We start from the raw sequence: 14,731 nt of genomic DNA, 5'->3' as shown, positions 1-14,731 counted from the left end.
TCTGTTAAGTACCCAGAGTGTTAATATTCCATAGCTTTAAGTAACCAGGTAAGATATCACTTATTATTGGGTTTGTTAAAGCGTTTGATATTTCTCCTGGTCAGCTGAGGTGAGCTGAGTGCAAACAGTCAGGTATGATGTGACTGTACACCGACCCGGGGAATAGGTGGCGCCTCAAATGTTGTCTCAAAAGCACTGAAAGAAATACCTGGAATTTCCACAATGCTTTCCCAACAGAAGGGACACTTACCCTTTGTTTTCGAGCGTGGTTCCTCCTCTTAAAAAACAAAATGAGCTTCTTCCTCATGACTTGGTTGCTAAAAGAGAACAACACTAAATCAGTGAAATGACAATATTACAGACAATATTACTATGTTCATTTACCAGAAAGCGTAGAAAGTTGCATTAACCCATACAAAAGTAATGCCCTAATAGAAACCTATTGTTTCAGCACAAAAGATCCAGCCAGCACAAAGGCGAGCAGTCCCTTCAGCTAGTATCTACCCAATGTACCTTTGTAAATGAGAAATTTCTTTGGAGGGATAGAGCTTGACTTATTTTCCAACACAACCACCAAAAAAACATTGGACATCGTTGTTTATTTTCACTGTTGCAGCTACAAAATACCGGGAACTCTTCTGTTGATGCATGATTGTGGCTCTGGGGAGAGGATAGTGAGAGAGCTGACCCTGAGACTGGAGCCTGTACAGAAGATTCACACAGAGCCAGATGGGCTACTCTCATGGTACACACTGATAAGATTTTTATCGTAGGAGGCCTGGCCCTCAACCCCAAACACAACCCTTCTTTAAAACACACCTAATGCATACACATGTGTTCTGTCACTTCCTTTCTCATATCACTTTCCTTGCTGTCAGTAGGGCAACTCAAACAAGTGACTCAACAATCACATTAGACAGAATTATCAGCTGAGTTTATCTTGTTGAGGTTACATTACATCCAATTCTTTTGTCAGCTGAGATGGGCCCTTTCCTGTTAATTGTGTTAAGCATCGTGTCTGCTGCGAGGTTCTTGCACTTTTTAAGGCCGTCAGATGTTCATTAAATGAATCTATAGAGGAATGTAGGTACTCACGTCTTGATGTTGTCATGGTACACCTTTGTGTCTGAGGGCTGATTGTAGAGCGGCTAAGAAGGGAAAAAGCAGACCAGGGGTAGGCAGTTGATTAATCATTAGCTATTAGACAAGCAGTAATATCTAACTTGCTACTGATCTATGCGTGACCTCTTTCTTAAAGCTCATGCAATGACAAAACATATTATTAAACCATTAAATAACATACCAGCTCAACCTTAGGACCAAGACCTTCTAGTATTTTATGGGCCTCTTCAGCTTTTTTCTAAAAAGAGAACAAGCAATCATATCTTAATAATTACACGGTTTTCAAAAAGTAAAAAGTTAGTGAAATTTGAGCAAATTCAAAAACAAACAATTCAACTGGGAAAACCTTCCATTGGACGATCAACATATGTGCGTTATACTCAGAGAAATACAATATTTATGAGACCGCTTAAGGCTACAGCATAAACGGAAGCTTCAATTAAATTGCTAAACGTGTCCACACCTTTGTTAAACATTAACAGCAATTCCAATTAAGTAACTGATGAAGGGTGTAATCTGTAGTATATAACTAAAAGGGAAATTATTCAGGAACAGCATCAATTCAAAATAAACTTAGATAATAACCTTAAGACCTGAGTAGATAAAAATGGTTGCCTGCTTGATTATTTTTAGATTCATTTGTTCTTGAAGCATGATCTTCTGCAACTGAGACATTTAAAAGTGAGCAGCTGCACGGAAAAGGAGCAGCACACATTACAAGAAAAAATAAATTAAAAAGTGATGTTCCTGCTGAGAGTTTTTTCTGGACTAGTCAGGAGTGTGAGCTTATTCAAGAGCAGAACGATTGTGAATAACTCCCTTTCACCTTTTCATAAATCCACATCTATTAGATTGAAACAAAGAACCGCGTCTGTCAGACTAAACGCTGTGCATGGTGCTGGAGCAGCTTCGCAGCCTAAAGAGTTAATGTCTGACTGCGAATGAAAGCGTGTCTCAGCGCTCCCCTAGCACAACATTGTTTGAAAGACATGAACTATAGTGACCGCCATACACACACTCACTCACTCATTCCTCTATTGTTCAGCTGAAATACAGATAATGAGGCCTTCCTCCGTGCTCCACTTTTAGTTTAATTAGGGTTAAAACCGCAAAGCGGTAGAACCCTTCTATGTTCCATGAGGAAACAGGCTATAAATGGTGTAGATGTGTAGAATCAGGCTGCCGGTATTTTGTGAACATGTGTGTCAAAGACAATATCAACATGCATGATGACTGGGAAGGTTCCGCAGATAGCTTGAACAGATAATCCTAATCACACACATGGTATTACGTCATTTCTCTTTTGGAGTGTGTTTGTGTAAAAAAAGAAAAAGAAAAAAGAAAACATACCGGACATACACATTGGGGAATCCTACTACTGAAAGACCTTGTACCATGCAGCCCCTTGTCGCTGGTCAGTCAAGTAGTGTGAAAACCACAACGACTATATGACTATGACGACTAAGTTTGAAAGTGGCGTAACAGTGAAACTAAACCAAACCACAATAATTCAGTTAAAATCACAAAAGCACTGAGTGCCGAACACGACTGACTAAAAAAAAAAAACACATGTTCAGCCATTAGTTTAGTCTAAAGTGGCTTGGATTGAGGGTGGAGACTGTAACTGGCTGGCTGTTGTCGCCATGGTTATCTCGTGTTGTGAGGACATAGCGGGATTGGGTATGGTCAGCTTAGCACCGCTCCACAAAAGTTTAGCTGTTTAACTCCGGCTGGTGGGGAAAGAAGTAGCTTATTCCAGCTTTGAGGATTCACAGAGACGATAGATAAAAATCAGAACTGTGATTGTGTAGAAGACAAACAAAATGGCCAAGGACGACTGTTGCTTATTGTCGCTGTGTCTTACCCTGTTCTCATCGTAGATGATCTGGACTATGCTGCGATGCTTGTGCTCCACTGGGGGAGGGGTCACTGGCTTTTCTGGCTCCACTGGCTTTGCCGCTTCCTCCTCCAGTTGTTGCTAAGAGACAACACAAAACATTTGACCAAAAGCACACAGACAAAATACACAATACAAAATACTAAAAAAAGGGGAGCCTCGTTTCTTTGATACACTACACAATCAAACACTTTGTATGGTTATTATCGGTCATCGTTTTAATATGGAAAAAATGGTGAGAAACACAGATGTGCACGGTGTTGATCTGATCCCAGCTTCTGATATCTAAGGCACGTACAGGCCTTGTCAGATTACCCTCTATAGCCTTGTTCACATAAAACTTTTTTTTCTTCACAAAACTGAAGGTTTGAACTGGTGTGTTCGGTAGGTCAATGTTTGCAGTTAAAGGTTATATAAACTATCAGGTTACAGACAGACAGACTAGGAGTTCCTGAAATACCTTAAATAAACAAATAAATCCCTGAAAAATCTTGGGGAAAAACGCAGACAGAGATCTACTCTCTCGCAGCAAAGCTCATCTTACATTCCTATCTGCTGAGAAGGAATACCAAAAAAAAACATAACAGGAAAAAAACAGCCACAGACCAAATTAAAAACAAGCCAATTTCACGCTGGAAAAGTGTCTGATGAAAAAAGGCCTGTATTTCTAGAAGTTTACTGGAGCTACAGTCACACTTTACACCATTAAGCTGTCAGGCTAACGGTACAGGCTAACGTTACCTGCTGTGTAACGTTTGCTAGCGTCAAGCCCTGGGCTGTTTGAAAATTGCATGGTGATTCTTTTTTTTTTTTTTAAATCTCAACCAGTTGCAATGCTTCCAGATTTAAATTGTTTTCAAGCCACTCCCGATGCATCCCTAGTTCTGATGAAAACTCCTCACTGAGAAGACGAGCTGGCCTCCAGGGCTTAGTAGGAGCATCCTCATCCACACTGAGTGGAGCTTGTTAACATTAACACCAGAGAACGTGTCAAGGTCCAAAACTATCAAAGAAAGCTACAAAAACCAAATCTGACAACAACTTGATAAATCAGTCACACCAACCAGATGCTTCGCTTCTCAGTGCCTAGGTCAATTTACATATATTTCTATTCAAATTGTATCCGGAATGATAACTTGAACAGCTGCTGAATAAATATATATTTTTAAATCCCACCTGACCTGAACACAACAATGGCAGTGTAAGTAAAATCCCTTTGGAGGTACAGTCACTGTCAATACTGTTCTTTCAAAATGTAATTATTATATTAAATATAAATGGACTACAAGACATTTACAACTTTCACTTAGTGGTTTTGAATTAAAAATGATTTTATAAAAGCAACAAGCCATTTGAGGTTTTACATACTATGTGACATTTTTACTTCTGTTTTCAAAACACAACATCCATTGTTCTTTGAAAGGTTTTACTCAGTAACCAACCTGCTTCTTCTTCAGCTTGAAGATCTGCTGCTCAACTTTAGCAATCTCCCGGTCTACACGGTCCATACTCTGGATCAGCTCCTCCTTGGATAGTTTGGAAGGAGAGGCATCCTGCTCCTCACCCAAGTGTAGTGTAGGACCTACTGAGGACGGGGACTCCAGTTTGACATTATATTGAGATTCCTGGCAACAACAAAAAAAAGGTTCATTGAGTTTGTCAAAGAAACTGCAGCTCAAAATCTGTACAAAAGCAAATGATTCTATCCAGTCCCATAGTCATATTCTGCAAACTTCAAATTTCAAACTGTGTCTAAAAAGGTCCTACCTTTTGATTGTGACTGTATCTATTTCTAATAGAATACACAATTAAATACTGACTAGGACTGTCACAATACCAGACATTTAGAAGTTGATACCAATATCAGTGAATTCCATAATTGAACAAAAAACAAAACAATTAACCTCATGTACTCCTTTTTACCATATAGGCCTAACATTAATTATAATATATTATAATTATTATAGGCCTAACACCTACCTAACACCTAAGTCAAATTCTTTGTGAATATAAATATACTTGGCCATTAAATCTGATTCTGATTTCAGGATAAGGATATCACTTAGGTTAAGGACACTTGTCATGTCACACGACATGTGACATGACATGGGGAAGCGTGACAGGGAAGAGCGTGATTGGGATCTGGAACACAAGTCAATCTTTTGAACCCACTGTGTCCAATGCCTGGCATCCCCAAACAGCTGTAACTGGTGTGCCAGGTCTGCCTTGGAAAAGAGATTTCAATCTCAAGGGACTTCCTGGTTAAATAAAGGACAAATAAAAAATAAAATAAAAAATGATATGGCATCATAATGAGTTCAACTGGAACTCCCAAACAGAAAGTATGTTTAGTTAAGTCATTTTCCCTCTGCCGTTGTTTTTCCACATAGAAATGACATTTTGCAGAGGTCCGCTGTAACAAGCGCTAAGGTTAGCTAATATCAGCTATTATAGCCAACGTTAGGCTCTATATGAAAAACAACAGCAGAGGGAATCAGACTTATTTGCAGCTTGAGACTTCCTGGTAAACTTGTAAAGGCTGTTGCCCAATTTAAAGTTACGGTTTAAGGAATGGAAAGAGACTCGGTTTTATGGCCAAATGATGAACCTGCGCCATGACTCGGTTTTAATCTGCCCTACCCAGCTTCCCCCCTCTCGCTGAAACCAAACTGAGTTTTTCCCAGTAAGCGAGAACACATGACATGGAAAATCTCCTGTTGTGTGCTCGATGTGTGAAAGGGAAAATCCAGACCATGACGGGACCTAATTCATCGGACATAACCTGGAGTTCATACGTGAGGACGGCTTTGGTAACTCAGTTTGTCTCTGCAAGGACAAAAACCCAACTTGGTTTCCAAAAGTTCGCGAAGACGAACAGGATCCACCTTTTTTAAGTCCACAGTGGCTCTTAGACTGTCCTGTCCTGTATGGTTCATGGGCAGGACAAGACCCCCAGCAGTGGGAGGCGTGCGGGTGATGTGGGCCTCAGCCACAGTCTCCATGCGAGGGCGTTTAGAATCCAAAGCCTCATGCTCAGACTGGGATGAGATGGAGTGAAACTGCTGTTCGTAACCATGGCGTCTCTCTGGAGGCCTAAAGAACAGAAGTGAACAGGAAAGTTACAGATCAAAAGCTACATCTAGTTGTCTACTTGTATGATTCTCAAACGGTAATCCGGGGACATTCATGGCATCCCTGAGTGAGTACAAAAAGAAAACTATTCTGCAATGCGGACCCTAATATATTAAAAGAGTTCAAAGCGGAGTCTTACCTTTCCGTTCCAGGGTGGAATTCAGACAGTAAAGATGGTCTTCTCCGACCCTGTGGATCTTGCATGTGATTTCGATAGTCTGGGATGGCGAAATCCTGAAGGCAAGACGTACACACCAAAAACTAATTTATAAAGCAATGAGGAGCGATTCTTGGTGTAAAGCAATGGACAGGTCAGCTAACCAAAGAAGAGTTCCTGCAAAGCTACTATAACAAAGCACTCTACAGATGCAGCAATCAAATCGTACTTACAAACAGGCAAAGTCCTGTGTACACAGGGCAACACATCCATCATATGCAACATATATGTTTAAATCAATCTAGCTGTCTACAGCTAAGCTTTGCAGAAGTAACTGTGACCTGAAGCATTCTTCTGACATCAAGTGTTTTTTTTTCTCTCAACTTGCACAAGTAACTACACTGATTATGTAAGGTAATCGCTTGTTAAAAGCTGTCTGAGGGGGGTGTCCCGTTGGCCTAGGAATTTAGACACTCACCATTTAATAGCTATGTCCCCAATAAGTCCAGCTGGGGACTTTTGTTGTTTGTTGTTGTCACGTTTGACGTCATAAACGCGCTGGAAAGTGTTAACTTTTCCTGCTAAAACTGCAAATTCTGCTGTACATTTACTTGATAATTATAATAAGTATTATAACTAACTATATACTATAATTATTTATATAACTATCAAGAAGAGTTGCCCATATAGCTTAGAAAAAGAACAGAATACCACAATATCAAGTCTGAGCTTACCAGACAGATAAAAGAAATATACATAATAGTACACTGTCTTGCCCCACAGCCGAGCCAGCCTTTGTTCCTCTTTCAAACATCTAGTCAGAGCAGTGAAATTATTGAAAGCAGTAGCACTACTCCTAAACTTTTCTTCAAGATTAATAAAGTATCTATCTATCTATCTATCTATCTATCTATCTATCTATCTATCTATCTATCTATCTAATATAAATTTTGCTGATGTCCAGCAAATTGATTAAAATACTCCAAAGCCTTTTAAAAAAAAGCTACTGGGTAAAGAACACATGCATGTTATCAGCACAGTGTGACCAAACAAACCTGAACAAGCAAATGCAGTTACAGGAAACATTTCATAACTCCAGTTTTGTCCCAGATTTAAGCAAACAACCAAATGCTTAGAAGTGAACCTCTGACATTTTTCTGTGAAAGGAAGCTTCTAAGTATGTCATCCAAAATGGCTACCAAACATCAGCCAATATTCACAACAGTCAAATCAACATGCAACTGCAAAGTGCAACTAATGAAATGAGTGTCTTATTAGAGTTGAAATTTTAATAAACCAGAATCAATAGAAACTGTTTACACTAATAATAAGGCCACCACAGCCAGTAAAGCCAAGTTCAAACTAAACGACTTTCAAAGTCATATGATTGCTGAACTGTTTACACGACACAACATGCTGTCTTGTAATCAGGAGTTTTAAAGTTGTGGTTCACTTTCAGCCAATTCACTCGGTACAACACATAGTACAGGACATCACGCTGGCCATGACGTCCCATACTATGTGCTGTACCTCGATCCTCTCCTGCTGTTGAGATCTGTTTTGCAGCGATTAAACCTTGAATAAGAAAAGAAAACAGGTGAAAAAATGGGTGTAGTTACATGTGATTATTATTTATAAGCTGTGTCCTCTAGGTACAACAACAACTTTGTTGGGCTCAACCAGGGTTATACCAGGGTTGACTTTGTGTTTAAAAGGGTTAAACCACTTTTAACCGCTTTTTCACTTCATTCCTTATGAGAACAGTGGTATGAGCAAAGACCACCAACAAATTGGAAAGTGCCCGGATGTCCACCGCTCTGAATTGCAGTTGGAAAGAAGTTGTGAGGCATTGACGAGCCTCTTGGCTTGCATCTTGTATAAAGTTGCAAACTCTTGGGGAGAATCGTGGCTGAGGTGGTGGAACGTGAACTAGCTATATGTCAAAATCAATCAGCTTCGTTTCACAAGGTTGTCGATTGAATATGCGGTAGCTGCTGCAGTTGGGTTTGAGCAATCGAGGACCATTAGGCTAAAGCCTCACCAAACCTGGCGAGCGAGGCGGCACTTTCAACTGTGTGTGTAGCTGCAAATCAGTCGTGAAGAGGTCAGCGGGTTAACACAGGTTAACTAGTCAGATTAACAGCCAACACCTTTAGGCTGCAGCCCAAAGCCTTTGCTTAACAAATATCTCTGAACTTTTGCAGTGACTGCCACACAACAAGTTCACAAATAAACTGTGGTTAGTCCCATTAGCTTCAAATTTGTAATTACACTTCAGTGCAAAAAACTCTTCATTCAAGCAATCATCAATAATTGCCCGTGCGGACGTGAATTTTAAGTCTGAACCCAACCAATCAAGCTCAAAGCTAAGCCTGAGTCCAAAATGTTTTATTAGAAAATCTTCCTACACAACAATGACGACATATTACCTTGAATTAAATCCTAAACCAGTAATGGTTAGAGAACTTCAGTAGAAGACATAATGCAAATGTAACCATTCCATTGTATTTGGTAAAAGCTGAAAAATCAAAACAGTAAAATAGTTTTGATAAATGTGCTGTATTTATATATCGCTTTTCTAGTCTTAACGACTACTCAAAGCGCTTTTTACATCATGCACCATTCACCATTCACACACATTCATACACTGTGGCAGAGGCTGCCCTACAAGGTGCCACCTGCTCATCAGATAAACACTCAGCACCGGGGGCAACTCGGGGTTCAGTGTCTTGCCCAAGGACACTTTGACATGGGACTGCAGGGCCAGGGATCGAACCACCAACCTTCCGATTGGCAGGCAACCACTCTACCACTGAGCCACAGCCGCCCGTGATAACTAATATTCTCATGTCAAACACTAGACTCAATAGCAGAAAAATCACGATTCAGATTTCAGGATCCAAGGTGAAGCTGTTTGTCACTACTTTTGCTGTAAAGCACTTTGTAAAAGTTCTATATTATTGTATTATTATTTTAACTCATTAAAGTGGATTCATGTATTAACCTCCAATGCCTCAGAGTAAACGGCATTATGTAAAAGCCTACAGTGTGGAGAGTGCTGGACTGATTATGACAAAGACAAAACCCCTGTTAGCTCAAGTACAACAATGCAGAAGGAGGGTTTTACCTGTTGGTGGCGTGTGCCAGTGAAGGTGTACTGGACAGAATGTGGTGGGTACCGGCTCTGCTCACTGCTGAAGCTGCCCTGGCTGGGCGGGTAACCCGAGCTACTGGACATCCTGGCTCAGTGCTAGCGGGCTGCTGATGCTTCAGAGATGTTACCTACACCATGTTTGGATCCACAAACCACCTGCACCAAGACAGAAACATACGTTCTTTTTTAAAGTCACATTTTTTAGACACTGAGATGAATAAATCAAAGCCTCTTAAATATCTTTCTGCATGAGGAACAATCTAAGAAAGAGAATCAGCCAATTAAGATTAAATCGCACAATGTTAACTCGACAATACTGGATTGAATTGCCAAAGAAATACAGCATTGCTGCTGCGGCATGAGACAGGGAATGTAGAACTGGAGATAAGCTAAGATGTGGGGTCTATTCAGCGAAGTGTGTGGTATCAAGTTAGTATGCACAACATAAACACTAAAAACATTGAGAGAGAGCGCCACAAATCATAATGAAAGTATAAACCACTGACCTCATTTGACCAAAAAAAATCAGTGCTGTCCAGAATCACTTTTCTCAATTATTTCTGTTTCATTGCAGGTGAGTATAGGCCTGATATCACGTCTTGTTGACAAGTTAGAATCAAATCCGAAATACACCCCTCTTAGCTCTTACTTTACCTTGCAGGGGCGGGGATCTAAATCGAGGATTTTAAACCAAAATTGCAAGGATGATCTTGGTACAACTGGTACATAAATACTTTGGGCTGTGTAGCTGCAGCTCTGGAAAGCCCCGGAAAGAACAGTAACCTGTTCTTCGGATAAACGGATAACTGGGTCAACTTCATTTTACTGATGAATTTGCTGTCAGTCTTGATTTTTCTGTTCTTTACAGCTGTCTAAAATATATATGTAGAGCTGCACTATACGCTCAAACCGACAAAAATACAGGTTTATTCAGTTAAATTCCCTCCATCCATCAAACATTCAGATCTGCCCTAACCTATCTGTTGTCCTCTGGTCAAATTTGACCTGCTTTCAAAGTTTGTTTTGCAAGGTTTTTATTTTTTTTTGTATAGCACTTGTATAAATAGTTTTAAAACAGCATCCCAAGTACACTCTGACAAAAAACGGTCTGGGATTTTCCACCAACATCTTCTGATCTATTTGCTAAATAACTGATTTCTGCGTTTTTTCAAACTCAAAAAAGTGCCAAAAGCATAAAACAACCCCAACAAATGTAAAAAAAAGAAAGAAAGAAAAAAGGTTTATTTTCAATTTTAGCCCGGATGGACAAGTTCATGGTCCATGGGAAGACAACATAAGGGTTAACTGAGTAGATCTAGTTGCCTGAACCTAATCCTGCCTTCATCATACTAAGACAGCGGGTATTGTTGAAAACAATTGCCAGCTGGAATTTAACGGATATATTGAATGAATCCCTTATGTTGATAACAATGTATAGAACAAAATATTTGCAAATAAAATGTTCTTCTTATCAAAATTCTATAAATACTCTTATCAAAAAAAGATTATGGTTGTCAAAGGGAACATGTGGCGACCGTTGAAGAATGCCCAACCATTAGTATTTTAAAGATACAAGTTTAGCTACATTCGTTGGGGTGGCCGTGGCTCAGAAGGTAGCACGGATCGGCCTTTAATCACAAGATCGGGTTATAAGGTTAGACAGACAAATAATTATTTTATGTTTTTTATATTTGCCATGCAATTCCATCTCTTGCACAATCTGTTGTTTATTAAAAAGGGACTGAGGGTGTGTCATTTCACAGTTGAATTATTTTTTAGATATTGATGTTAATTAACTTCTGCTGTGCAGCTATGGTGATAAAAGGTGCAGTCTGTAAACATACACGACATCATGCCAGACATCAATTATATGAGCAGGTGAGCCAACTTGCCATTCACTATTACGTCTTCTGAATACCAGTCTATTGTTATCCGATATTATTCAAGATTAACAAATCACTTGCATTTGAAGAAAAAAAAAGTTAGTTGAATGGAAATGACCAAGTTTTTTTTAGCTACAAAGTCATGCTGGCCAGGAGCATTTAAGCAATGCACAAAGAACAGGACAGAGAGCATTTCCACATCGTATTCTTCAACTGAACAATCACATAGATTTTGTGTTGGGTATGATTATTAGGGCTGCACTATATGAGTAAAATATGCAATAAGGTTGTTGAATATATCACAGTATATTACTTGCGATAAACAGATATTAAAGTGTACTCAGTTCTGCTGCTTTCAGTATTCTGCGCAAATACAACAAATTGCGGGTTGGATTTAAAACAAATGATAGAAAATAATTCCCAGCTTTCTTTTATTGAACAAATTAAACATTGCATGGATTATAAAAGGCACCACTAAAAAGACACTTACAATTCAAAGTGCAGTTTCCTACTCATATTTCCTTTTAACTAACACAAAAAAAAATCTCAGAGTGTCTTTTGCGATGTGTTTATTACCCTCGTTGATGTTGCGATGATGCATGCTACCAAACAAGATTTCTTCCTTCTTCATAGGGATGAAAGATATAAAGCTGTGTTCTGCTGGCTCTAGCATTTTTGTTCCTAGTCTGCAAGATTTACAGCATGGCCACCACGCCAAGTCATCATGATGCTAAGATCAGGGATGGCAAAGCTACAACCGCTGCCAGCATAACCACTGTGGGAAGCTGTTATTTTATTTCAATCCGCATGCCACATAGTTGGTGGGTGCCATAATTTGAGATCCACTTTCACAATTTTTGAACTTATACTAAAATTATCCTCGGTGTCTTATAAAAACATCATTTAAAAAAGGACACGAAAGCAGTAGAAAGGCTGGTTACGTTTTAGCTTGACTTTTACTGTTCTGTTTTTTTTCTAAACTTGATTCAATTTAATCCTACATCCTTTTTTCATAGCTTGATTTGAGTTGATATACCAAAACAGTAACTGAAATTGGCAACATTAACGTTACGGACTTCAAAAATATTTACCAGTGTGGCTGAACATTAATAAAACAGGAAACTAAAAATGTTGCACTGATGCTGCAAGGGATGATTTAGTCATACATCAAGTGAGGTCTCCTTTATAAACTAATTTATTTGTTCCTCTGCGCTCCCACCTGTGTCACAGCTGTTTAGCAGGACATCACACCCCTGAATCCTTTTATTAAATAAAGCAAAGATAATATCAATGTGCTTACCATCAGAACCAGCTGTTACGGGTCTGGTAAGTGACCTGACTATCCATACATTGTTTCTTAGTTGTATGCCTGCTTGTATAACTGGCAAAACAAATCCATGATGGTGATCATCAAAGAAACCGTTGCTACATACAGTATTCGCTCCTGGGTGTTCCCCTACCTCTATCATATCAATTCCCCCCCGTTTTAAATCAGCATTTTCTAAAGTAGTTTAAGGAATTTTGAGAGTAAAGGCGTGAGTGTCAAGCAATAACAATGACTTAGGTTTCCATGTTTCACGGTGAAGTGCTTAGTACAGTAATTTTAGAAAGCATTTGCAATGGGGACTGATGATTTCCATGTATACATGGCAGCCATGGTGAACGTCAGGGCCTCATACACGGCCTGGCAGTGAGAAATACACCGCTCTGTATTGTTATTGTTGTCCTTTAACAACATACTGTCATAGAAACGCAATTGAATTTGTAGCATATCTTGGGGGATGGGTATATTTCCACAACAGAAAGCTATTTCCGCAAATGCACTAAAAAAAAAAAAACCACGCACAATGGACGTCCCCTTAAAAGTATATGCTACTTTAGCACTTCAAGGTAGTAACACAACGCTTAAGATGTTGTTGTTGTTGTTGTTGTTGTCGCTAGCTAGCTAACTTAGCCTGTATTTCACCTTTGAATTCCACGTCGCCATCTTGCAAGGCAGATTTTCATCGTAGACCGGGCGCTTAAATTGCGTACTAATAAAACATGTTGTTTGGCTGCGTATTATCGATATGTACTCACCTCATATTTAGAAAATATACCAAGGGAAGAGAAAGGTATCCCTGGGCAGAAATATGTGTCAATTGTTGATCGTAAATCCGCGGGTTATGAGCTGTGGGCGACTAGGCAGACCGAAGGCTGCGCCGCATTTGTCGGTCGACGTCCTGACAGGGTAAAATAAATTGTTCCTACTTGGTTGAATCCACAGGGGTTCTGAAACTCAACAAAAACGTGTATGTACAATATAGAAAACTACAATATTTACAAATTACAAAATAATCGGTCGTATGTTAACTTTAAGATGAATACGCAACATTTTAAATTTGTGTTTGTACACTCCTGTAAGGATAATGCAGTGTTACAGCTAAATCTTCCCCTCAAACACGGTAACGTTTTTGGTGTTTGTAATTTTCACTTTTCAGAAACACCCATTTCGTTTTATTTCTAACATTTTCTTGCACATTTCCAAGGTCCTCTTTTTTTAAAATACGCCATAAACGTGTTCTGTATTATATTAACGTATTTGTTCTCCTACGAAGTTGATTTTAACTCGAATGAACTGAGAAAGTGACACTGAATCTACGTGAGTAAAACACACTATTGTAGGGTCAAAAGTAGGTAACTATGGCTTTGTCGGAGTTAATAATGATACTTATTGTAGTTTTGAAACGAGGGATTAACGGTCGATATATCAGACAGACTGTGTATGTTGTTGTTTTTCTCACGCGGAACCTTTTTGATTGTTAGACGTTTGTCTTTACACGGATTGTTTACGGTAACGGTCAAAATAATGAGTGTTTACCTGGTTGTCTCCATAGTTTTATGCTATATTGTGTGGATAAAATGCATTTACTGTCGACATCGTCGAAGTTTGGTGACGTCATTGAGACACCTAATGAACGGTTCAACGAGCAGCGCTGATATACGAGCTCTGATTGTAACCGCGCATCCGGATGACGAGTGTATGTTCTTCGCTCCGACGATTCTGCGACTCGTTGAGCTAAACGCCAGCGTTCATTTGCTGTGTTTATCTGAAGGTATGGGACAGCACCCTTTTGTATTCACACACATAAGTCAATCTAAGATTAGACCCATAGAGATATGATTATTAATAATGTAGCTGGCTGCTAACTAACATTAGCTAGTAGTTCTGATTGCATGTTTTGGGCGGCAGTAGCTCAGTCTATAGGGAGTTGGGTTGGGAACCGGAGGGTTGTCGGTTCAAATCCCTGTACGGACCAAAGTACGGAGTGTGGACTGGCAGCTGGAGAGATGTCTCTCCACCTCCTGGGCACTGCCAGGCGCCCTTGAGCAAGGCACTGTACACC

The 14,731-nt window shown here is 39.5% G+C and overlaps 2 protein-coding genes across 4 annotated transcripts in view; one reads left to right on the top strand and one right to left on the bottom strand.

Moving 5' to 3' along the window:
• The window catches only part of ncor1 (nuclear receptor corepressor 1), a 58,257-nt gene extending 44,623 nt beyond the window's left edge, over positions 1–13,634 (bottom strand). For all 3 annotated transcript variants that reach the window (XM_032533831.1, XM_032533833.1, XM_032533834.1), the window contains exons 1-9: positions 13,425–13,634; positions 9,436–9,618; positions 6,291–6,385; positions 5,905–6,112; positions 4,462–4,644; positions 2,987–3,100; positions 1,304–1,360; positions 1,096–1,148; positions 251–317 (exon numbers count right to left, since the gene is read on the bottom strand). In XM_032533831.1, coding sequence (XP_032389722.1) covers positions 251–317; positions 1,096–1,148; positions 1,304–1,360; positions 2,987–3,100; positions 4,462–4,644; positions 5,905–6,112; positions 6,291–6,385; positions 9,436–9,546 — 888 coding nt within the window. In that variant the 5' untranslated portion in view covers positions 9,547–9,618; positions 13,425–13,634. The remainder of the gene's footprint in view (positions 1–250; positions 318–1,095; positions 1,149–1,303; positions 1,361–2,986; positions 3,101–4,461; positions 4,645–5,904; positions 6,113–6,290; positions 6,386–9,435; positions 9,619–13,424) is intronic.
• Positions 13,635–14,150: 516 nt separating this feature from the next.
• Positions 14,151–14,731, top strand: part of pigl (phosphatidylinositol glycan anchor biosynthesis, class L) — a 22,720-nt gene continuing 22,139 nt past the window's right edge. The window contains exon 1 of the mRNA XM_032533837.1: positions 14,151–14,440. Within this exon, the coding sequence (XP_032389728.1) occupies positions 14,194–14,440 (247 nt within the window). The 5' untranslated portion in view covers positions 14,151–14,193. The remainder of the gene's footprint in view (positions 14,441–14,731) is intronic.

This window comes from Etheostoma spectabile, chromosome 13 (assembly GCF_008692095.1).
Source record: "Etheostoma spectabile isolate EspeVRDwgs_2016 chromosome 13, UIUC_Espe_1.0, whole genome shotgun sequence".
NCBI classification, from domain to species: Eukaryota; Metazoa; Chordata; class Actinopteri; order Perciformes; family Percidae; genus Etheostoma; species Etheostoma spectabile.
This window is presented reverse-complemented; position numbering and strand designations above follow the sequence as displayed.